Here is a 25,147-nt window from a genome sequence, read left to right as displayed (position 1 = left end):
GTTTCATGGCAAAGCTCTGAATGTCCGACTGCACTTTAAGTTTTATGAAGTAAAAGCTCCTTTTAAAAATTGGACAAATTTTAAACAAAGGAAAAAAACTGCAATCTAAAGAACTATTTTCAAAATCATTACCTTCAAGTTATGTAAAGTACAAAGTGATCTATTGCTCAAAATTTTTAAAGTTTCAAATAGACCAAATAGCAAGTCTCAATATAATTGGGAACGATTTCTAAGTAGGAATTAATCTCCGCTTATGCATTAATAGCACGAAATATATCGCGCGTTAATTATCCCAAATTGCTCAAATTGGTAATAATTAAATCCCCATATTTAAAAAAAATTTATCACACGTCGAATATCTTTTTGTTCCGACTTTCGATACGAAAGTAACTGAATATTTGTGCTCGGGGTGGGTTTTTTTTTCTTCAGACAAATTCCGACTTTTTAACTAGCCATCTTTGACGGATTTTTTTTTATATCATTCAAAAGATATTGTTGTCTTGAGCTTAAATTTGGAAAGATATTTCACCTGTGATCTTTTTTCGTAAAGTTATGAGGGTTTAAAGATTGCCATTTTGGCCATTTTGACCAATTTGGGACAATTAACGCGCGATATAATTCGCGCTATTAACGCGTAAGCGGAGATTTAATCCGTCGTATAAATCGTTCCAAATTGGTTGAACGAAGTTTATTTGCCATATTGATGTGTTACAAGGAACCAAAACTATCTTTTTGTACGTAATATGGCGTGTGGGGGGATGATTTTCATAAAAAATTTGAAGCTTTAAAAAAAAAATTCATTTTATTTTATTTCATATTATGTTTTTATGCTATTACTGCTGCTCCATAAACCTTCAAAAGTAGTTGGAACATTCAGGGCTTCGCCCTGATACGAGCAGTCTTGTTGTTCCGACTTTCGATACGAAAGTAACGGAATATTTGTGCTCGGGGTGGGTTTTTTTTTTCTTCAGACAAATTTCGACTTTTTAACTAGCCATTTTTGACGGAATTTTTTTATATCATTTAAAAGATATTAATGTCCTGAGCTTAAATTTGAAAACATAATTCATCTGTGATCATTTTTTGTAAAGTTATGGGGGTTTAAAGATTGCCAATATGGCCAATTTGGGACAATTAACACGCGATATTTTTCGCGCTATTAACGCGTAAGCGGTGATTTAATCCGTCTTAGAAATCGTTCCAAATTGGTTGAAAGAAGCTCATTTGCCATAAATGATTTATTACAATGAGCGAAAAGTATTCTTTTGTATTTTGTATGGCGTGTGGTGGGATGATTTCATTTAAAAAAATCAAATTTAAGAAATTTTTGTTTCATTTTATTTTATTACATTTTATTTTTATAGGTTATTACTGCTCCTTAAACATTAAAAGGCAGTCGGAACATTCAAGGCTTCGCCCTGATACGAGCAGTCTTGTTAATTTTGAATTCAAGACAACAGTATTTTTGAGTGATATTTAAAAAGTTCAGTCAAAATCAGCTAGTTAAAGAAATTCGCCCGGAGAAAAAAAAAATACCAACCGAGCACAGATTTTCTTTGAAAGTCGGAAACAATAAAAATGAGAGCTCATTTGTTTTTCAATTTACGCCCCGATTTTCTCATTTACCAATTTTGTCTCATTTAGCTATAGTAATTGTTAATTTGAATCTTTGCAAAATTTTACCCTCCTATTTTTTTCACTCTCATTTTTGGCAGCAAACCTCTGTATGCGTTTCGACTTTTTCTTAATCAAATTCTTGTAGCGAGATTATACGTGTAGTTCTGAACTTAAAAAAGGTATCCGCATCAAACGCTCATGAGTGTAATTGATTATACTGTCGTTTTGTAGTCAGTATCAATAAGAGTTCCTTAAAAATGGACAATAATCATGACATTGGAATCCACTAAAATCGGTTAATAAGGTTATTTGGAGAGGTAATCGATGAATTTTATAAATTGGTTGGAAACTATTTCATTTGCTAGTTTGGTTCAGTTGTTAACGTTGACTTTTTTTTATATTTCACATTAGAATGTATATTTTCATTTTTTTTCTCAAATTTTCAATTCATGGCAAAGTTTTCTTTTCAATGTTTTGCTTAAACATTTTCTTCATCCACAGCTTAAATTTTTTAACCACAATCTCTATTCTCTCAAACCACGCCCCCCCCCTCCCTCGTTAAAGCCCCCCCCCCCCCCCCCACACACACACACACACACATTCAAGTCACCCTCAACACAACTCCCCTCGCAACTGCCCCATGGGGGATAGACTTATGGTTTGTAATGGTTAAACGTGTTTTTTTGTTCGGGCAGTAGAAGTTGAATAGAATTTTTTCGTAATTGATTTTTCAGCACCAGTACTTAAAAGACATAGAACAGTAATTTTTGAAAAAATTCGGCAAAATGTTTTAAAAAATAGCCCATCTTAGAAGTGAAAAGAAAGTTTTATCAAAGATTATCTTGATAAAACCAATCGGCCAAAATAATGACCTATATTAGTTTTTTTTTTAAATTAAACAGTTCAAGGACACTACAATTGATTTCCTTATAAATTCAAATGGTCTGAATTTTACTGTTGTTAAGGATTATTTTCTCTCGGAAGGTCTTCTAATCTACTAAACTTAGTCGCCCATGTCGACTCAAAAATTTTGGTTTCAATTTTTTTTTCTTTTTGTATTGTTTTAAATGCAAAAGCAAGTACACAATTAATTATTGGAAGGAAGCCAAAGGTATATTGTATTTAAAATCTTTTATTCTTGATTCGAACGTCATAAAAAATTTCCAAAGCGATATTCCAGTGTTTTGAAAAACCGTTTGAAATTGTTGAATATAACGCGAGTATGATTCCTACATAGTAGACTTTAAGTTGTAGTCTTATAAATTTATTTTAACCATAAAAATTAAGTTTTACTTGGGAAAAAAATACGAAAACTTGTTAAGCTCCTCCCAAAGTTTGAGAAAATCAGCAATTGTTTTTTTGCAGATGTTATCAAGTCATGACGAACCAAAACGAAGCAATTGTTTTGCAAAAACTAAAAAAAACTCGCAAACAAATTGGTTTACTCAAATTTAGCTGGCTTTTTTTTCAGTGCATTTACAACGAGGTTTTTTATGTTATTCAGCGATGAAACTTCAATTTCTGTTACTCACAATAGTGTTGTTCAAAGAGATATAAAAAAGAAATATGAAAAAATCCGCAAATTTAGTTCTTCTTAATCAATTTTATACATTTTTGGGGCAACAGCTGAGCTGATGCAAGTTACGTGCCTGTAAATTTAGCTGCTTAATTTTTTTGTTCGTAGAAAGCGAGGAATATATTTGTTTGGGTGTTTTTTCGAATACAGACCAACTTAACAAACATTGAAAGTGTATGGGGTTTGATGCGGAAAGCTTTGGATTATCGAGCGATTATGCTTAAACGCTGCTAAAATAATACTTTGATTGTTTCACTACGCGAATTACTTGTGCATGACAATTTATTCGCACTCATAATCATTCCAAATTTGATTGAGGCCAACTATACTTGTCATACTAATTGTACTCAAATGCTAGCACTTGCATTTCGTATTGGCAGTACAAAAGTTACAGTTTTTCAAAAACATTTCTAAACAAAACTATTCCAGACCAGCCAAGGGGTAGTCGAAACATTCAGGGCTTTGCCTTGATATACAAGCAGTCTTGTTAAAAATTCGGATAGCAGAGCTTTTGTCTAGATAATCGGAAGAAAACTGGAACGAATCAAAATTGGGGCTGCTGTTTTACGTCAATCGATTCTAGTTTATTTATCTGAAGCCAAGAATTTGAACGCAAAATTTTACTTATTTTCTTAATAAATTGAATGAGTAGAGTTTTGGCTAAATTCTGCAGGGTTTGCTGGAAAAAAAAAGAGCAGGATTTGCGCAAAAAATTATCTTTTTTTTGCCTTGACCTGATGTATGAGTGTTATCTACAAGTGCATTTGCGAAAACTGCGCTTGAGCCGTTTTGTTCCGACTTTCGATACGAAAGTAACGGAATATTTGTGCTCGGGGTGGGTTTTTTTTTTCTTCAGACAAATTTCGACTTTTTAACTAGCCATTTTTGACGGAATTTTTCTATATCATTCAAAAGGTATTGTTGTCCTGAGCTTAATTTTGAAACGATATTTTACCTGTGATCATTTTTTGTAAAGTTATGAGGGTTTAAAGATTACCATTTTGGCTAATTTTGGACAATTAACGCGCGATCTGTTTCGCGCTATTAACGCGCAAGCGGAGAGTTAATCCGTCTTAGAAATCATTCCAAATTGGTTGTAAGAAGCTTATTTGCCTTAATTGATTTGTTACAAGGAGCTAAATCTATTCTTTTGTAGTTTATATGGCGTGTGGGGGGGGATGATTTTCATGGAAAAAATTTCAAATTTTAGAAAAAATTTTTTAAATTTTTTAGCTTAAAAGACAGTCGGAACATTCAGGGCTTTGCCCTGATACGAGCAGTCTTGTCTAGTTTTCTTATACCGAATTTTTCTGCAATAACTTCCTGCAGAAAAACTTAAGCAAATAAAAACATATACAAAACTTGCAGCTACGTAATAAAAAAACTTCTTAGAAGAAATGAAAACTTTTTTTGTAGTTTTGAGGAAATTCAGCAAAAAATTCAGAGAAAAGGAAAAAAAATTGGGCAGAAAAAGTGGACAAAAGCCAAAAACTCCAATTTTGAACCTAGTGACGAATGTCTCCCCACTTGCAAAATGGGGAAATAGTTAAAGAGATCCGCTTTTTTGATCGGCTAATTTGTACCCACTCTCACTGACCAACATATACTTTTGAGCAAAAAATGAATTAGAACTCAACACAGGAAACCAATCATGGTCAGCCAAAATTAAAGCTTGAAAACAAAAAGGTTTCACTAACTAAAGTGGGTAAGCTTCAAAGACCTTTTAACTGATAAGCTGGACAAGTTGATATGTATCAAATTTTTCTTCCTCTTTCTTCTCGAGTCTTCACTCGCTGCGCAGCTCAATAAGACAGCTTTTATCTAATTTTCCCTTCAATTTACTCCTGTTTCAAGAAAAGATAAAAAACATTATTAGAATAGAATTTGAACTATGTCGTCATTAAAATGAATGTCTAAACATTGCAATCAGTAGAACCCCCCCCCCCTCACTCAATCACTCAATCCTTGTTGCCAAATTTTTTCAATTTCTGTTAAACTTTTCCAAACTCTGGCTTACTAAAGTCTTACAGTGTCTATTTTTGGCCTACCAAGAGTGCCTTGGACCTGGGGCGGTTCTAGAAGAAGGCAAACGCCCCCCCCCCCCATTACCTCAGGGATTCGATCGCCTAACCAACCATTCATCCGACCAACCCTAATTTTTTAAAGGCGCCTCTGGTGCAAGTATATGCAAGTTTTGAAGGGGAGCGAGTTAACTTAATTTTTTTGGTCATAATTGTCCTATAAGTGCCCAAAAACGGCTGTCCAAAAATTTTCCAAAAAAAATATAGTGGTCTGGGAGTGCTCGGAAAATCAATTAAGTCGACCTAATAAAAGGTTGACAAAATTTTCGAAAAATCTCGAGAAAATCCTAGATCCGCCCCTGCCTTGGGCGAATTTCAACACGCAACTGTTTTAGTTTAAAAATCTAATAAAATTTTCATTGGAGCGAAATTTATGTTCATAAAGCTCATTAATCTTTCAAACTTTGGGACTTTTTTGTGTTCTTATGTTCTTTTTTAAATTTCGGTGATCAAATCGAAGCATAAATGAAAACAAGACTGCTCGTATGAGGGGAGATATAAAAAAGAAATATGAAAAAATCCGCAAATTTAGTTCTTCTTAATCAATTTTATACATTTTTGGGGCAACAGCTGAGCTGATGCAAGTTACGTGCCTGTAAATTTAGCTGCTTAATTTTTTTGTTCGTAGAAAGCGAGGAATATATTTGTTTGGGTGTTTTTTCGAATACAGACCAACTTAACAAACATTGAAAGTGTATGGGGTTTGATGCGGAAAGCTTTGGATTATCGAGCGATTATGCTTAAACGCTGCTAAAATAATACTTTGATTGTTTCACTACGCGAATTACTTGTGCATGACAATTTATTCGCACTCATAATCATTCCAAATTTGATTGAGGCCAACTATACTTGTCATACTAATTGTACTCAAATGCTAGCACTTGCATTTCGTATTGGCAGTACAAAAGTTACAGTTTTTCAAAAACATTTCTGAACAAAACTATTCCAGACCAGCCAAGGGGTAGTCGAAACATTCAGGGCTTTGCCTTGATATACAAGCAGTCTTGTTAAAAATTCGGATAGCAGAGCTTTTGTCTAGATAATCGGAAGAAAACTGGAACGAATCAAAATTGGGGCTGCTGTTTTACGTCAATCGATTCTAGTTTATTTATCTGAAGCCAAGATTTTGAACGCAAAATTTTACTTATTTTCTTAATAAATTGAATGAGTAGAGTTTTGGCTAAATTCTGCAGGGTTTGCTGGAAAAAAAAAGAGCAGGATTTGCGCAAAAAATTATCTTTTTTTTTGCCTTGACCTGATGTATGAGTGTTATCTACAAGTGCATTTGCGAAAACTGCGCTTGAGCCGTTTTGTTCCGACTTTCGATACGAAAGTAACGGAATATTTGTGCTCGGGGTGGGTTTTTTTTTTCTTCAGACAAATTTCGACTTTTTAACTAGCCATTTTTGACGGAATTTTCCTATATCATTCAAAAGGTATTGTTGTCCTGAGCTTAATTTTGAAACGATATTTTACCTGTGATCATTTTTTGTAAAGTTATGAGGGTTTAAAGATTACCATTTTGGCTAATTTTGGACAATTAACGCGCGATCTGTTTCGCGCTATTAACGCGTAAGCGGAGATTTAATCCGTCTTAGAAATCGTTCCAAATTGGTTGTAAGAAGCTTATTTGCCTTAATTGATTTGTTACAAGGAGCTAAATCTATTCTTTTGTAGTTTATATGGCGTGTGGGGGGGATGATTTTCATGGAAAAAATTTCAAATTTTAGAAAAAAATTTTTAAATTTTTTAGCTTAAAAGACAGTCGGAACATTCAGGGCTTTGCCCTGATACGAGCAGTCTTGTCTAGTTTTCTTATACCGAATTTTTCTGCAATAACTTCCTGCAGAAAAACTTAAGCAAATAAAAACATATACAAAACTTGCAGCTACGTAATAAAAAAACTTCTTAGAAGAAATGAAAACTTTTTTTGTAGTTTTGAGGAAATTCAGCAAAAAATTCAGAGAAAAGGAAAAAAAATTGGGCAGAAAAAGTGGACAAAAGCCAAAAACTCCAATTTTGAACCTAGTGACGAATGTCTCCCCACTTGCAAAATGGGGAAATAGTTAAAGAGATCCGCTTTTTTGATCGGCTAATTTGTACCCACTCTCACTGACCAACATATACTTTTGAGCAAAAAATGAATTAGAACTCAACACAGGAAACCAATCATGGTCAGCCAAAATTAAAGCTTGAAAACAAAAAGGTTTCACTAACTAAAGTGGGTAAGCTTCAAAGACCTTTTAACTGATAAGCTGGACAAGTTGATATGTATCAAATTTTTCTTCCTCTTTCTTCTCGAGTCTTCACTCGCTGCGCAGCTCAATAAGACAGCTTTTATCTAATTTTCCCTTCAATTTACTCCTGTTTCAAGAAAAGATAAAAAACATTATTAGAATAGAATTTGAACTATGTCGTCATTAAAATGAATGTCTAAACATTGCAATCAGTAGAACCCCCCCCCCCCCCCCCCTCACTCAATCACTCAATCCTTGTTGCCAAATTTTTTCAATTTCTGTTAAACTTTTCCAAACTCTGGCTTACTAAAGTCTTACAGTGTCTATTTTTGGCCTACCAAGAGTGCCTTGGACCTGGGGCGGTTCTAGAAGAAGGCAAACGCCCCCCCCCCCCCCCCCCCCCCATTACCTCAGGGATTCGATCGCCTAACCAACCATTCATCCGACCAACCCTAATTTTTTAAAGGCGCCTCTGGTGCAAGTATATGCAAGTTTTGAAGGGGAGCGAGTTAACTTAATTTTTTTGGTCATAATTGTCCTATAAGTGCCCAAAAACGGCTGTCCAAAAATTTTCCAAAAAAATTATAGTGGTCTGGGAGTGCTCGGAAAATCAATAAAGTCGACCTAATAAAAGGTTGACAAAATTTTCGAAAAATCTCGAGAAAATCCTAGATCCGCCCCTGCCTTGGGCGAATTTTAACACGCAACTGTTTTAGTTTAAAAATCTAATAAAATTTTCATTGGAGCGAAATTTATGTTCATAAAGCTCATTAATCTTTCAAACTTTGGGACTTTTTTGTGTTCTTATGTTCTTTTTTAAATTTCGGTGATCAAATCGAAGCATAAATGAAAACAAGACTGCTCGTATGAGGGCAGAGCCCTGAATGTTCCAACTGTCTTTTAAGGTTTATAGAGCAGTAGTAACATAAAAAAATTAAATGTAATAAAATAAATTGAAACAAAAATTTCTTAAATTTGATTTTTTTAAATGAAATCATCCCACCACACGCCATACAAAATACAAAAGAATACTTTTCGCTCATTGTAATAAATCATTTATGGCAAATGAGCTTCTTTCAACCAATTTGGAACGATTTCTAAGACTGATTAAATCTCCGCTTACGCTTTAATAGCGCGAAATATATCGCGCGTTAATTGTCCAAAATTGGCTAAAATGGCAATTTTTAAACCCCCATAACTTTACGAAAAATGATCACTGGTGAAATATCGTTTCAAATTTGAGCTCATGACAACAATATCTTAAGAATGATATAAAAAAGTTCCGTCAAAAATGGCTAGTTAAAAAGTCGAAATTTGTCTGAAGAAAAAAAAACCCACCCCGAGCACAAATATTCCGTTACTTTCGTATCGAAAGTCGGAACAATAAAAAAAACTGATAGTTTTCTCACGCTGACCTTTTTTGTGGCAGTTTAGAACTGCAACAGTCAATTTTGATTCTTTTATAAGAAATTGAATTTCAGAAAAAATCAAAGTGGAGACTGAAAAAAAACTCAAAAAAAAGACTGAAAAAAAAAACATTCAAAAATAATTGTTTGATAAATATAACTTGTTTACTTTTTACAAAACTGCACATATGAGGAAGTATAACTATAAATTTTACATTTCTCTTAAGTTTTTGGCACAGAAAAAAGCAACTTACATAATCAATTTGAGTTAAAGTGGAGCTTGTTCTGAAGTAATGGTAGCAATAAACTTTACCCACTTCTTAGTTGGAATGAACTTTTGATGGATCAAAAAAAAGTTAGTTAGGGCGCAAAAGTTAGCCCAGGAAATTGATCGAGACCTCAGATTTCCTACCGCCATAAATTTTATCTTTTTTCCTTTAACCCCTGGGCATGCATTTTTTCAAGGTGGCAATAGTGGATTGAGGCCTAGAGCAAGGGCGGACATTTTACCTCCAGGGATGCGACCCCCTCATCACCACTTTTGTAACTATTTCGAGAAATCCATTTTTGACAGATCGACCTCAAATTTTTTAAGGCTCCTTTGGTGTCAGTATATACCATTGTTTGCGGGTAGCGCTTGCCAGAACAACTCGAAGTTCGGGTAAAAAGTTTTCAAAAAAAGACATGAAAATGTCTTACTTGATCTGTTTTTCTGTAGTCATTGAAACCAAAATTTATAGCTGCTTAGACAGATTTATTAAAAATTTCTAAATACTTATAAAACCGACCCATCGAAACAAAGAGTTCTAAATCCGAACTTGTGTTGATTTTAGTCTCCTATATTCTATTTTTTCCCACTTTTCAAAGATAGCACCAGCGGATTTAGGGGAGAAGGGTGGGAGAAGGGGGCGGGGGACTTACGCTCCCCTCAGGGATTCGACCCCCTGCTGACCCAAAGGGTCTCCATTTGTCCTATTTTGAGACATCCATTTTCGGCTGACTGACCCTAAAGTTTTTCTAAAGGGGCAGAAAATTTGGTCAAAATAGGGTCTTAAGGTTTTATAGTGATTTGGTAGAGCTCAGAAAATCAAATTTGTCGACATATAAAAGTTCGATAAAATTTTCCGCGACCCTAAATTTGTGAGTGCGGGACAAATCCGCTAAATATTACAATTGAGAACTATTTCCAAATTGTCCTCAGGCACCATAGTTGATCCAAATAATGTGTTAAAAGATGCAAAAATTGTCACCTTCACCGTAAAAAGGTGTGCGAAGTCTTTCAAAGAAAAATGAAGAAAATTCCTTGCTGACTCAAATTATTATCGAATATTCAAGCGTCTCGCACCAGGCGTCCATAGAAGTGAGTCGATTATAACAGATCACCCCCTGTGTACTCAACCCCCTTCCCACGTTTTCTCTCTATATTATAATTGATTATATTGCTTCTAATTGGTTATATTGATCGTAAAAAAATGATTATAATCCAGTTCTGATTTTTTAAAATCATATACTGACTTTTATTAGACAACGATTTTTTTTCTAATCATAAAGGTTCTGACATTTTATTAAATAATGAAAACTTTTCTGGAAAGGAAACAAATTAAAAATTTTTTTTTGAGAAAGTCATCATCTTTTTATTAATCAAAACCTACGCAGAGAAGTTAAAATGCAGTTGGAACAGTCGGAATATCACCATGATGCCTCCCTTTGATAGTGACATATTGATATATTCAAAATCATACATTTTTCAGACAATAGAACAATAGTTCTTGCGATTTAGTTACTAATAAACCCTTATTTGTTGCTGTCTTAATTGATCATTAAACACAATCGTCGAGTGCACCGTTTTATTGTAGTAGAGTTTATCTTTTGCGCACAAAATTTAATTATGTTTTGTTTATTTATTAAAAACTATAAAATATTGCTGTAGATTAAACAACTTTTTAATTGAAATCATTTATACTTTTCAGGAACTTTGGGGCAGTTTCTAAAAATAGGTCAATATTTTGGTGTTTTTATCTATTATAAAAATCTCGTTGATATGATTTTCTCGAAATCTCGTTTTTTTTCTCAGTGATTTTTTCTTCTGGTTGTCAGGTTTTTGTTTCATGATTTTCATGTTCAGAATCGGATTGGGAACACAAAGCGCGCAGCATCCGGTTTTTCCGGAGCTAAAAGTTTCTAATTCTGATGCAAAATTAGTCATTCTATTATAAAAACGAGTAATTTATTTCAAAGTCTAAAGAGCCAAAAAATTCTTTGGGTAAACATTATAACTATAATTTTCGAATTAAGCCGTTTTGTATCAAAGTTACATAACCAAAAACAAACTCCCCTAAACGTTCAGAAGACCCCATGAAACAAAAGAAGAGGCGCATTACAAGAGGGGCACAATATCGATTCAAAGATTTTTTCGTTAATGCATCTAAAAAAACATTTCTCACTGAAAACGCCCTTTTCTTACTTGGAACTTTCAAAGTAGTTTGCTTACATTCTCAAAAATTTTCAATGCCTTGAAATAAAAAAAGCTTGTTTCTAATTTAAAAATTTCAAGCAAAAAAAACGTGGCTTTCAGTTCCTTAAGCTGCTGTTTTATGAAAGGTATACTTAAAAAAACAAGAATTTTTAATCTGGCAAAATTATTTTGCCCGCTGTCGTGAAATAACAAAATGAATCTATCTGGCTACATTTTCTGCGCAGCAGTCAAGCTTTAAAAGCCGTTGAAACTTCAGTTTATTTCCATGCTTCCTAATTATCTTGTTTTCCACAAATGTTCGCATTTCTTTACGAGATGATTTGTCAACAAAAGATTATGGTATGGTCGGTTTTCTGCGTAAGGAAAAGTGAGCTTACAAACATTTCATAATAAACAAAGTGAATATTTCCGATCTAGTGAGAGCTTTTTTCTTGATCAAAGAAACTGACTAATTTTAACAAGTCTTTTCAAAAATTTTCACCTCGGATCGTAGATTTTAAAAATGAAGGAACCTACTATTCCTTCAAATACGCTTTATTAGTTGTTTCTAGCGAATTTTGTATACTTTCTCGGAGAAACTGCCATCGAATTATTTTGGTACTGATCAGCATGTTATTTAACCAATACATTTTATATATTTTTTTCATCTGACTGAGGTAGCCATCTGGCTTAATGTTTGTAGATCAAAGGTTTCAATCTAGTGAACGTTCTTTTCCAAGTCCATCAAAGGACATCTCCTCCGAATTTTATTTCGAGGGAAACGACGCGTTTAAATAAAACGAGTTAGATTCAAAGAAACAAAAAATATATTAACCGAACAAATAGTTAATTTTGAAGCCGTGAAATTGAATTAAATTTTTTTTTGTTGATGAGCTTTGAAGATTGTTGTTTTCCATTTTATATGCGTTTCTCCCACATACTAGTTTAAAAAAACAGAAAAAGATATTTTTAGCAAGAAAAATCACTCGTTTCGGGAAAAACCCCTAAGCACTTCAAAACTGTTTTGTTATAGTGTTTGGTAAAAAAAATTGGTAGTTTTTTGCATTAAAAGAAAAAAGTGTTTGAAATCAACTTTGATTTTTTTCTTAAAGAAAATCTTACTTAACAACTCCAAGTGCAAAATGATATTTTTTGAGCTTATAATTCTCGCGTAGTTAATATTCCAACTTGGTTTTCCTTGGTTTTCTATTTAGTCAATTGTCGTCGATCGAGTAATAGTTTGTAACAAAAAAGTTATACTCCATTGAAGATATCGACTCTTTGAATAAAAATTTAAGGGATATCCTCCGATCGTTTTTGCAAAGTTCTGGGTATTTGAATATAACCATATTGGCCATGCTCTGGAGTATATTCTGCGCGCGTTGATGATAATATTAGTTATGCAGAAAACCGAACGCAAATTAATTATGCGAGGCGAATTAACCGACACAACAACCTCGTACAAATTGAATTGAGGCTAGCTAATCGATCATATTAATTTCGTACGACTAATAATTTTTAACTTGATTTTCGATATTTTCCAACATTTATAGTTTTCCAATGTTTTCTTTGACCAAAAACTATTAGAGATCAATAAAAGGGCCGTCCAAACACAGACGAGCAGTCTTGTTTGCCACTTACTGGGTTTTTGTCCCACTTACTTGTTTTAAAATATGCATGAGGAAAAACTGACGTTTTTGAGCAACAATAAACTTCTCGACTGGAGCAAACTCCTGTTTTTTTTGTTATAGTTTTTGGTTTAAAAAATTAAAAAGTGAACAATTTGAAATTCAATTTGAGTTGTTTCTAAGAAAGTTTTTAACACGCAGTTGCTTTACGATTTGAAGACACATTTCAAATTTCGATCTTTTACTTCAATAAAGATAGGTCTCTTCGAAAATATCATGAGCTGGTACAACTCTTTTGAATTTGTTTTTGAAATTGGCTTCCAACGAAATTTTCACCAATTGAAAATTCCAACCAATTTACACCAATAATACTCTTTTTATTTTCTTTTCAGAGTTTATTTCAGCTGTTGTTTTGCGCGTCCAGACAATTCGACAATTTGGCCAAAGACAATTCAGCTGATTTCAAATTCAGCCAAAATTATGCAGACAATTCAGCCATAGAAAATTCAGCCAATAATAGTGACCGCCGCAGCCGCGCCAACGTGTTGCGAGCTTGCCTACAGAGGGTAGAACTCTATGCGCGCAACCTTCAACAGAGAAATAGCTCCAATTCTGATTTTTTCTTTCGAATCTAGTGTTTTGTAAAACTGGTTGATTTGTCTCAGGCTGAATTGTTTGTATGTTTTTGGCTGAATTGTCTGAATTTCAAATTGGCTGAATTGTCTTGGGCCGAATTGTCTGTGCGCCGTTGATTTGATGTTCAATTTTAATCAAGATTATCAAGAAGGGAAACTTAAAAGTTATCATGAGCAGGTACCAGCTTTGACTTTCTGTTGGCACTTTAATTTGATACTTTGAATTTCAATTTGTAACACTCGATCCCTCTATCGTTAAGAGCGCCATCTTTTTTGGTTCCTAATAGTAGGTTGCTAAACGCGAAACATCTCACTTTGTAATTGTTGTTAATAGTGTGTAAAGAAAACATGACTGCTCGTATCAGGGCGAAGCCCTGAATGTTCCGACTGCCTTTTAAGGTTTAAGGAGCAGCAGTAATAACATAAAAAATTAAATGAAATAAAATAAAATGAAATTTTTTATTCTCCAAATTTGAAATTTTTTATGAAAGTCATCCCCCCACACACCATATAAAGTACAAAAAGATAGATTTTGTTCCTTGTAACAAATCAATTATGGCAATTAAGCTTCGTTCAACCAATGTGGAACGATTTATAAGACGGATTAAATCTCCACTTACGCGTTAATAGCGCGAATTAAATCGCGCAATAATTGTCCCAAATTGGTCAAAATGTCCAAAATGGCAATCTTTAAACCCTCATAACGTTACGAAAAATGATCACAGGTGAAATATCTTTTCAAATTTAAGTTCAGGACAACAATGGCTTTCGAATGATATAAAAACAAATTCCGTCAAAAATGGCTAGTTAAAAAGTCGAAATTTGTCTGAAGAAAAAAAAACCCACCCCGAGCACAAATATTCTGTTACTTTCGTATCGAAAGTCGGAACAATAATGTAGAAAAAAACGGCGCGTCATTTTCAAACGAGTCTAGTACCCACTTGTTGGTGACATATTTAAAATCATGCATGTTGTAGACGAAATTTCTAGCAGATTGATAACCAATAAGAACCATTACTTTACTGTGTTATTTGACAACTAAACAGAAGGATCAAGTGCATCTGGTTTAATCTAGCAAAATTTATTAATTGGGCACAAAATGTACTTGTATTTTGCCTATTTCTTAGAGATTAGGCAAAATTGCAGTAAACAAAGGTATTGGTAAATTAAACAGTATTTTGAATGAATATTTTATATCATAAATTTTGCAGGTGTATCTTAAAGTATTTTTAATTCAGATCAATCAATTGGAGCTTTCATGTAAGGATTATCTTAAGAATCTTGTTGATATGAGTCTTTTAAGAATGTTTGGCGTCAAGTTGTTTTTCTTTTTTCATAAACTAAAATTGAGAATCGAATTGAGAATGCATTGGAATAAAAAAAGTACTCATTCTACCTCAAAATTTTAACCAATTTCAAGTTGAATTGAAGTTTAAAAATTGCCGAAAATATTGTGTAGATTGAAATGTTAATTTAGAAACATGTATACATATCAAATCAAAAACTTCTACCTAAAAAATTGGTCCATTCGGTAGACATGAAAATATATGTAGAATATTCCGAGGACACATTTCGAAGCGGACAAACCACACACTGGCTTTAATTATGTGAAGATGGCAACTCATAAATTCTCGGTTCTTATGAGCGAGGCCGCATGAAAGTTGGAGACTGGACCGCTCCGTTCATGCACATTTTTGTTCTCCAAAACATTGGCTCAAAGGAAAATGCTGTTCAGCCACAATTTTGACGAATTTCGAGTTTTGAAAATCAAAATTTTCTTTGCTAGATTAATCTCAGAGTACCTGAAAATTAAATGCAAAGAAAATTCAAAAATTGAAGTTTACTTCGAATGTTAGTTTATTTATAAGCCATATTGAAACTTAGCCACTAAATGGATTATTATCTTATATTTTACTCGAGTTTTTAGTTTTTAGAACAATGAATTTAAACTGTAGTTGAGCTCATTTATGTCAGCAGCAGAATATGTGTTATACCAATTTATAAAAATATAGCACTTATAATCACTGAGCATATGTTCTCGAATTTTTTGCCTAATCGAGTGTAGTACAGTATCATCTAAATTGTGACTGCTGCTAACTTCACTGACATATGGCCCATACATTGTAATTTAATTAATTTTGGCCTAAAAACTTGTCAAAATTGAAAAAATGAACAAATTAAGTTCATCGTAGTTAGCTTTAGTTTTTAAATAACAACTAAAACAAATTGCAGTCACTCATGCAGATCTGTTTTTGTTCAGACCATTGAAATTGGGGAGAAACTTCATATTCGAGTGTGCTTTAGTGTTTTTTCACGGAAAATCAAGTACGACAAATAATCATCGAATTGAGCTGAATGATATATCATATCCCAGCTCTTTTAGTCGTGATTTCAAAACATTTTCGGGTCTCGAGAATTACCGGTTTGCATTTTTTGATTTTTCGTCTTTTTTCGAGCGAGTAAAACGATCGAATAAAACTCGAATAAAAAAGAAAATTACAAATTTAGGCTAAAAAAACAGATTTTATTAAAAGCAAAACTAGTTTTGGAAGCTTTATCTAGCGCTGCTCTGGCAAAAAAATCAAAAATCTGAAAAGAGTTGTTTATGCTCTCAAAATCAAAGGAGTCTCTTACGCCTAATTCACTAAAAGTTTACGCGTTCGTTCAGTTTTATCATCACAGGAAGTACAAGAAAAGTGACTCACCTGAAGAAAAAAAATTCTGAGGATGTGGTCTAAGCATTTTGTGCTACTTGCACAGCAATCGGCTACCCTTCGATGTTTTTTTTAGTTTGCACCAAACAATTAAGTTTCCAGTTGAAACTGCTGACGGTTTACGGTTTATAGGAAAAAAAACTCGAAACAAGCAGCTGTTCATTAGGTTCAGTAGCAATCTCGGAGAGAAGGCGGCGGATGTAACGGATTCCGGCATCAGAATTTGAACCATTGACTACCCTCTTAAGGGATCCTCTGATAATATTGTTTTAAGATATGCTGTTTAAGCTGAGCAACCCTAAAATTTTCTATGGGTAGTTTGTTCGAGCGTCAATAAATGTTATTTTGAGGGGCGACGACTCCTCCCCCTCATCGACAAAAAAAAGTATTTACAGTTATTTATTTTTAGATTTTTTATAGCGATTCAACCAGGCAAAAAGTATTATAAAGTTTTTGTAGGATACTTTGAAGCAAACACGTAATAATTTGGTAAAATAAATAGCAAAGTTAGCTGAAATATTCAAGCATAGAAAAAACTGGAATTTAATTGTTTCGTGAGGTCATTTTCCTTACTTAAATTGTTAACTTTTCACCGAAAACATTTTTATTTCAATTATCTAACTAAAAATATTTTTAGAAATTTACGAAGCTATCAAAAAATTTTTGGAGTGCTGTTTCAATCAGCTTTATAAGGAGGTAGGAAGAACTATCATTCCAAGTGGTTTTCATTCAAGCATAATTAGGTACCTCAAAAAATCTCGTAGAGCATGGAATGTCGTATCATTATAACAATTTTTTGCTTAATAGTAATTCATTAATATGCTCTTAAATATTGATTTTTAGCGGCGGCTGCATCATGTTGCTTTGAAAACAACCCTTACAAATTTTGAAGTCCTTTTCTGAAAAACCACTTTTTTGTTCCGACTTTCCGGTGGGTTTTTTCTTCAGACAAATTTTGACTTTTTATCTAGCCATTTGTGACGGAATTTTTTTTATTATTCGAAAACTATTGTTGTCCTGAGCTTAAATTTAAAAACATATTCTACCTGTGATCTTTTTTTTGTAAAATTATGGGGGGTTAAAGATTGCCATTTTGGCCAACTTGTGCTATTAACGTGGAAGCGGAGATTTAATCCGCTCATATATCGGTTCAAATTGGTTCAAGGAAGCTTATATGCCATAATTGATTCGTTAATAGGAGCAAAATCTCCTAATTTGTACTTAATATGACGTGTGGGTTGATGTGTTTACAAAAAAACTCAAATTAAATTTTTTTTAAAATCAATTCGAGCTTTGAAAAACACTTAGTGTTCTTCAGCTTCTGCTTCAAGAACGGAATACCAAAGAGAAAAAAAATTCAAGAAGTTTTGCTGTCTTACTAACTGATTATGCCAGGAATCTTTTTTGCAAAATTTTTTGCTCAGTAGGCATTCAAAAAAAAAGAAAATGAAACTTCCTTCCAGGTTTGGTGTTTAAACCATTTGCTTTTTGTAGTTCCAATAGTGAGCAAAGTGCTACTTAACCAATAGTTAGGGTCTTTTCTTTCCACTGATCGAAAAACTAATCGGATACATTATTTTGTAGCACTGAAACTAATTTCGCGTGTAATAAAAAATGAAGCATGAAATGAAATGCAAGCTGGGTTTTAAAAAAATAGTTGGTTAAGTTGTTCTAAGGTTGCTTGCTCGCTTGTGGTATTAAATCCCTTAGTAATAAGTGTATTAAATTCCTTAGCAGAAAAAATTCTCGCTCCCTAGAGCGGCAAGTGTTTTGTTCTAGCCATTACAGTTTTGCGTGGGCATGATAATCCTAAATGCGGCAATTAGCCTTTGGTTCAATCCAATACAAGTCGGGGAGTGCTCGATCGGCTTGATCTTACATTACTATTATTTAAATAGTTAATTTTTACTTGCTTTTCTAAGTTTTGTTTTGCTTTCAGAATTTCGATTAGTAAAAATTGAGTAATTTATCTGACTAATAAAAATGAGCTTAGAATGGTATTAGGAATGTCTCTTTTTTGCCAGCGCTCTTTATGATTAATTAGTTGCCCTCTGTTCGTTTTGGAACGACTCTGAGTGCAAAAATGTTGGCCTTATTTTAATTTGCATTTGAATTTTCAGAATCATGTTTAAAAAAATCCCCAAGGCGCGCAAAAATTTGCCGAGATCTTTGGCAAGCTAGTAGCTTTCAAATCCCTGGCTTTTATCAAAATAGGTTGTAGATTGAATTTTTTTTCACAATTGAGTTCATGGAATCAATAATTTTATTGGGGTAGATTTTTTTTTCATTCAAACCTACAGTTTCTGTTACTGAATGTGATCTGAATAAAAACCACCCCAGTAAATTCCTAAAATTTTTCTTAAAGCCGAAACAAAAAAAAAGATTAGCCACATAGGAATCAAAACAGCGCGCAAACTTTAAAACTGCAAGTCTAAACATCTCAAGTAAAACCTTTCATCCAATCAACATTTTTTTTAGAAAAAACTTATTTAGCAAAATTTTAAACAAAACTGTATCACCCAGGTTTACGAATACAATAAAAAAATTGATAAATATTGCTAACAACGTCAGATTTACAAAAGATTCGCTCAATGATTTCTTGAAACAAAAGATAACAAGGCTGCTTGTATCAGGGCGATGTCCTGAATGTTCCGACTGCCTTTTAAGGTTTATGGAGCAGTAATAACATAAAAAAATTAAATGAAATAAAACAAAATGATTTTTTTAATTGGAAATTTTTGATTGGTGCAAAAAATCCACCCTACGCCATATGTTTGTTTTTTTGCCAAAAAAAGGAATTATTATTAATTTTTTCAACGACTCTCGTAGAAAACGATGTATTATAGTTATATAATTTTCTCCGAGGGTCGTGGAAATAGCAAATTGTTCTTTGGCAGAAGATACAAGTCAAAATTTGCTTTAAAAATTTGAATAATTTTTTTTAGCCTGGAATGGAAAACTCGTTCAGAAAATAATCAGTGGTGCTAGGGTAATACTTCGATGTTTCAAACATCCGATAGTGCAAATACGTGAACTGATTTATTAGTTACGCAATATTATCACGTCCAAGTTGAAAAAAAGTTCAGCTAGCCGGTTCACCTTTTTGAAAATAGTTTTCTAGAACTTTTTCGGACCTTTGCACCAATAAAGCTGTTCTTCGGATGTTTTAACCTTTTTCCAACCTTTTGGGTATTATAAATATCGTATACTAAGTTAGCTATGATACCCACAAACCAGTTAGACTCGAAGTTGATTTCTTTTCAGGCACTTTCCCTATGACAGACAAAGATGTGACATCAAGATCGGCTCGTGGATCCATTCGGCCAATGAGATCACAATCAACAACAACCAGGGATTCATGGACGAAAAGTTAGTGTTTGACAAACCCCCCCCCCCCCCCCTAAATTGGTATTAATTCTCCAAATCGGCAATAAATCTTCACCCTGTCATCAACTCATTATTTATCGGTTAAGTATAGGTGAATTTTGTAACTAGTAATGGATATCTCCCAATTGCAATAGGGGGATAGTTATCAAAATTATCTAGATAATTTAAATATATCCACAAAATAAGTTTATTCGTTTCAATTTTTCTACGCTGCTACCTACAAATAATTTTGGGGTTCCAAGTATTGGGCAATTACATTCGAAACACCCAGAATTATGTCCGATAAATTCATCTTTTTGAGTCATGAGTTCGCGAAAGCCCAAAAACTAACAAAAATTTCGCCTTTAAATTTCGTCCCAAAATAGCCCAAAAACTATCAAAAATTTTGCCTTTAAATTTTGTCCCAAAAAAGCCCAAAAACTAGCAAAAGGTTTGCCTTTAAATTTGGTCAAAACATGCCGAGATTCAACGACCTTTTGGTTTTCAACAATATCTTTTTGACTTCAATAAACTTTGTAGTTGCTCGATTAACCAGACCTCATATGCCTAAGCTGAATTTGTCACCTGTGAACAAATATTTTCTCCGTCCAGTGGGGAGGCGAGGAGGAAAAAATTATCAATCATGTTCGCTTCAATTCACAGACTGCGCTCACACCATAAAGTCAATAACTGAGTGGCTAGTCAGGAACATTTAATGAGTTAAGAGACCCTCTGATCGATTAAGTGTGTTATTTACCATTCCTTATCGTCCATGGGCGACAAATTTAAATGCTTAAGAAGGTCCTTAAAAACTATCCCCCCTCAATGTGACCGGTCCCGCATAAAATAGACCGCGATCCCCCACCCACTCCCCCACATCAACGACAAAGTGTTGAACTATCTCTCCCGCCCCTAACAAATAAAATAATTCAATTAGGGGAATCGTCCACACTTGGTCCCTTAAAAAAAAGTAATTTTGAAGAATTTTAAGGCCTTCTTTGATCGACAAATAGGGAAATCTTACAAGCTTCATATTGTGAAGTGTCGAGTCAATCAAATCAATAACAGCATCAATTGGCTGGGGAAAAATTGTCATTTATGAACAAATATATTGGGACCAGTTTGTAACTTAAAATGTTTTTTTTTTCGCTTCTTGTCACAGGACACAAAAATAACCATTAACTTTTAATTTTTCGACCATTGACATGAACATGAAAATTGCTCAGTGTGAACCTGAAAAAAACAACTAGAAGTCGATCCAAAAAGAAGTTTTTCCCAAGAATTTGCAGCCATTTTAAAGGAAAAGGAACTTTTCCCTTAAATTTTGCTGTATATCCTTTCAAAAACGCCCAAAACGGTACTATGTAAAAAAAACCGTCTGCGACTGAAAAACTGGTAATTTCACCCAGTAAAAAGTTTTCATAGTTCTAAATTTGAACCGAAAGATTTTTGTCTATTTTGACCTGGAGAAAATTTACCTCTTGAATCACCAGAAAAAAAAACATCTTTTTATCCTAAGCTTAAGCCCAAAGACTTTTTGGGAACATGTGTCTTTTTTATTGATCTTATTTCCTAAGTTGGTCATTGTGTGTGGAAAATAGATTTATCTTTTTTTTCGCCCAGCTACCTTATCTTTGTGACCCGTGCAAACAAATAAGTAAATCAGGCGTGAACTCGAAAGTGACAAGCTGGTTCTGAATTTCAAAAAAGATTAAGTTTACTCGAACAACGGTGGACTTGACACATCTTATCTAACAAACACTCCAAAAGATCTGCAGTAGTCAAAAATACCTGCCTAAATAGAACCTAGTAACGTATCAGTAAGAATAATTCGCTTACGTCTCTTCAAAATGGAATATTTTCTAAGCCAAATTAAAAAGCCGTTTTAGCATCTGTAGCCCAAAATATATCGCGCGTTAATGATCCCAAATTGGAAGTAGTTTTTAGACCTGCATGATTTCATAAAACATCACGGATGAAACAAATTTTAAAATTAAAGTTCGTGATATCAATATAATTAAGATGTTAAATTTTTTTTTGTCAAAAATAGCCGATGAATGGCTGATCAAAAATCAAAATTTGTCCAATAAGAAAAACCACTTCGAGCTCAAATTGTTTGTCACATTCTTCGAAGTCATAATCATAGTAATCATAATTATCAGGCCAAAACTTATCAGGGCAGTCCGAATGTCTTCGAAAACGACGGAGTAGTGTTCACTTTGTAAAAAAAATGGTTAAAATGAAGCAATTTTGATTTTTTTTTAAATTCACCAATTATCATGTTTCTTAGACAGATGAACTATCCACTTCTGCGTTAGTAGCCGAAACATATCGCGCGTTAACTGTCCTACCCCCCCCCCCCCCCCCCCCCCCACAAACTTATAAAACATAATAACAGCATTCCCGGCAAAAATTGATGGAAAAGAAATCGAAGTTTGTTCGGAGTAAAAAAACCACCTCGAGCACCACTCGATTCAGAAATCATCATAATATTAGTCGTACTAATCATATTGATAACAAAACTGCTTCTATCAAGGTGAATCTCTGAAGGTATTGACTTTTCTTTAAAGCTTAAAGACTAAGTCATATTTTAAATAACTTAATTTTAATTATGTCTCTAATAATGATTTTTTTCCAGTTTATTTTTAAAAACTATTCCACCTATCCGCTATGTAAATTACAAATTGTTGCAAATACCGTCTAGTAACTTATTTAAAGTTCCAAACAGTTTGTCTCAAATATATTGGAATAATTTCTGAGATGGAATAAGTAGCCGGTCACGCATTACAAGAATGATCCATGTATCGCGTTAATAATCACAAATCCCTGTAAAGAACCATTGTAAGTAATCGCTAATAATCCCGAGCTGACAACTTTCAAATCTTCCTGATTTTGCAAAAAAATGACCACAGATAAAAAAATTTTAATTTGAGCCCAGGACAAATATTTTTCAATTGGTATATAAAAAAAATCGCCAAAACTGGCTGGTTTAAAAATCGGACTTTGTTTGAAGGAAAGTGAATATGTTTGCCTAGTGTGTGTTTATCAGGCTAATTGGTTAAAGAATTTCGACAGCTAATTGGTATCGATCCGGAAATCTCTGGGATGCCGAGCGAGTATGTTTGCACTAGAATAAAATGCAGTTGGCGTAGCTGCTCGACTAAAACCTGATAGGTTCGTTTCGTGAAATTTGCATGCGGGACAAACTCACTGACCTCATAACTCGTCAAAACAGAAACAACGCTGAATAGTTTTGTTATATTTTTAGCAGTTTTCAATTGATGTTGGCAGTTCAAAATTTACATTTAAAATAAAAAAATTTCGAGGTTATTCTAGCGATATATATATATTTTTTTATAATTAACTTCTAGCCCTCTTGCATAGCGTATTTCAGTTTTAGCTAGAGTTTTTTATGGCTCAAAATTTTGGATTTTTTAAGTAAAATGCCTCGCAACTTTTTTTAGACCATGCAAAAATTTTTCAGCGATGATGAATGAAAAGAACTTCCACATACTGAATCAATTAATTTTATTTTCTGGAAGCATTAAAAAATGAATTGGGTCATATTCACTCATAATATCATTTTTGCGGCTTACGTTTTTTATAAAGGTCAATTTTCGACTAGATAAAATGAAGTTAATTAGCAAATAAAACTGATTCTAGTTTCTTTTGTTGAATAAGAATATTCAAAGATCAAGTTGTGTCAAGTTCGGTTGACTTTTTCAAAACAGCTTTAACTGTAAAAATTTTTCACACTCAAAAACTTTTTAAGGTCGTAAGTTATACTCAGTTTAACTTGGATGATAAAATGATCTGAAAAAAAATTTGTCTGTTTCCTTGAGTTGATCATCATTTTTCCGAACAATTGCGTTTCTGATATTATCAAACAACTCAAAAAATCATTTTGCTCATAGTTTCTCAAGTTTTTACCCTCGAGAAAAGACACTATTCTCTATAATTATTTTCTAACAAGTAGGAGCAGTTTTGAAAATCAAAAAGAAAGAGAACAAAAAAACTTCACCAGAATTTAACATAAAACTTACTCCTGAATAAATAAAACGAAAAAAATGAGGCGTAAAAGGAAACAAGAAACTACTATATTTTAATTCAAGCAGAGTTTCATAAAATATTGCATTATGCATGGAAAATTTCGCCCTTGGCTCAAGCCCTCAATGTATTTTTTGCTTATGCAATTTTTCAAAACTACTGAACACAATATAATACTAGGGCAAATTAATTGTCGGGAAAAAAAGATGATTCAAAACTTAATTTTTGAATAAGAATTTCTGCGTAGTCACCTTATTTTTGTTACGGCTTTGAAGGAAAAGAATGTTTGCCTAGTATAAATTTTTTTTTATATTCAGACTAATTAGTTAAAGAAATTTGACAGCTAATTAGTATCGATCCAGAAATCTTTGGGTTGCCGAGCGAGTACGTTTGCACTAGAATAAAATTCAGTTGGCGTAGCTGCTCGACTAATACTTGATAGGTTTGTTTCGTAAAATTTTCTTTCTTCCGTTTCCCTTAGTTGATCAGCTTTTTCGGAATCTCTATTAGTTTTGCGTTTCTGACATTACCAAAAAAGTTTGTGAAAGGCAAAATGAATTGCAAACTTTGCAACGGTACTCAACAACAAAACAAGAACAAAAAACTTCTTGAGCGGTTTCAGATTGCAAATCAAAGTTTTCATTATTTTACTGACCCTTGCTTTTAAAATCTAGTGCAAATATTATAAATTAAATGATCGCTCAAAGGAACTATCAAAAAATGAATTATCTAATATTACCAGATGGGTATTACTTCGATAAAAATATGAAATCAAGACGTCAATTTTATCATGCTTTTAGATCTTTGATTGTTCCAAGAGCTTAAATAATTAATCATTGCAAAAAACTCCGCATCCGAAAAACATTTTTCCAGACAGTAGAACCAAAAGAATCTGATATAAACTTTAGTTTCCGATCTAAACCAGCAGAATCTTTTTTGAAATTATACGCTTTTCTATATTTTCAAAGAGCTGCCGCCAGTACTTTCTGAAGGCGCCTAATGATTTTGGCAAGATTAATTTGAGCCCCGAGGAATTGCAAGCGCCCCGAAAACTTTTTCATCAACTCCGTTTTTTTTGCATAACTTTGCGCATTTATTATTCCCTTTAAACATAACGGTGAAAATTTCCTTTGAAGCCTTGAATAATTATTTTATAAAATTTGTATAAGTTGTTTATTTGAACTTTATTTAATTTTGATGAGAACCAAACGTCGTTTTTGGGCCTTTTCTCTTCATAGAATCAGTTTCTCTTTGCAGGAACTGCAGAATAAAAAAATTGATATTAATCGCAAAAAAAGCGGTGAAACTGATGACGTACCAAAAACCGCCCAAAACCGTTGGGCGGTTTTTGAAAAAATAAACCGCTCTTTGTATAAAAAAAACGC

General features: G+C 33.3%; 1 protein-coding gene across 1 annotated transcript in view; it reads left to right on the top strand.

Moving 5' to 3' along the window:
* The window catches only part of LOC134841383 (neuronal acetylcholine receptor subunit beta-4-like), a 54,847-nt gene that overhangs the window by 15,948 nt on the left and 13,752 nt on the right, over window positions 1-25,147 (top strand). Inside the window, exon 6 of the mRNA XM_063857332.1 lies at window positions 19,614-19,718. Within this exon, the coding sequence (XP_063713402.1) occupies window positions 19,614-19,718 (105 nt within the window). The remainder of the gene's footprint in view (window positions 1-19,613; window positions 19,719-25,147) is intronic.

The sequence above is a fragment of the Symsagittifera roscoffensis genome, chromosome 3 (assembly GCF_963678635.1).
Source record: "Symsagittifera roscoffensis chromosome 3, txSymRosc1.1, whole genome shotgun sequence".
NCBI classification, from domain to species: Eukaryota; Metazoa; Xenacoelomorpha; order Acoela; family Convolutidae; genus Symsagittifera; species Symsagittifera roscoffensis.
This window is presented reverse-complemented; position numbering and strand designations above follow the sequence as displayed.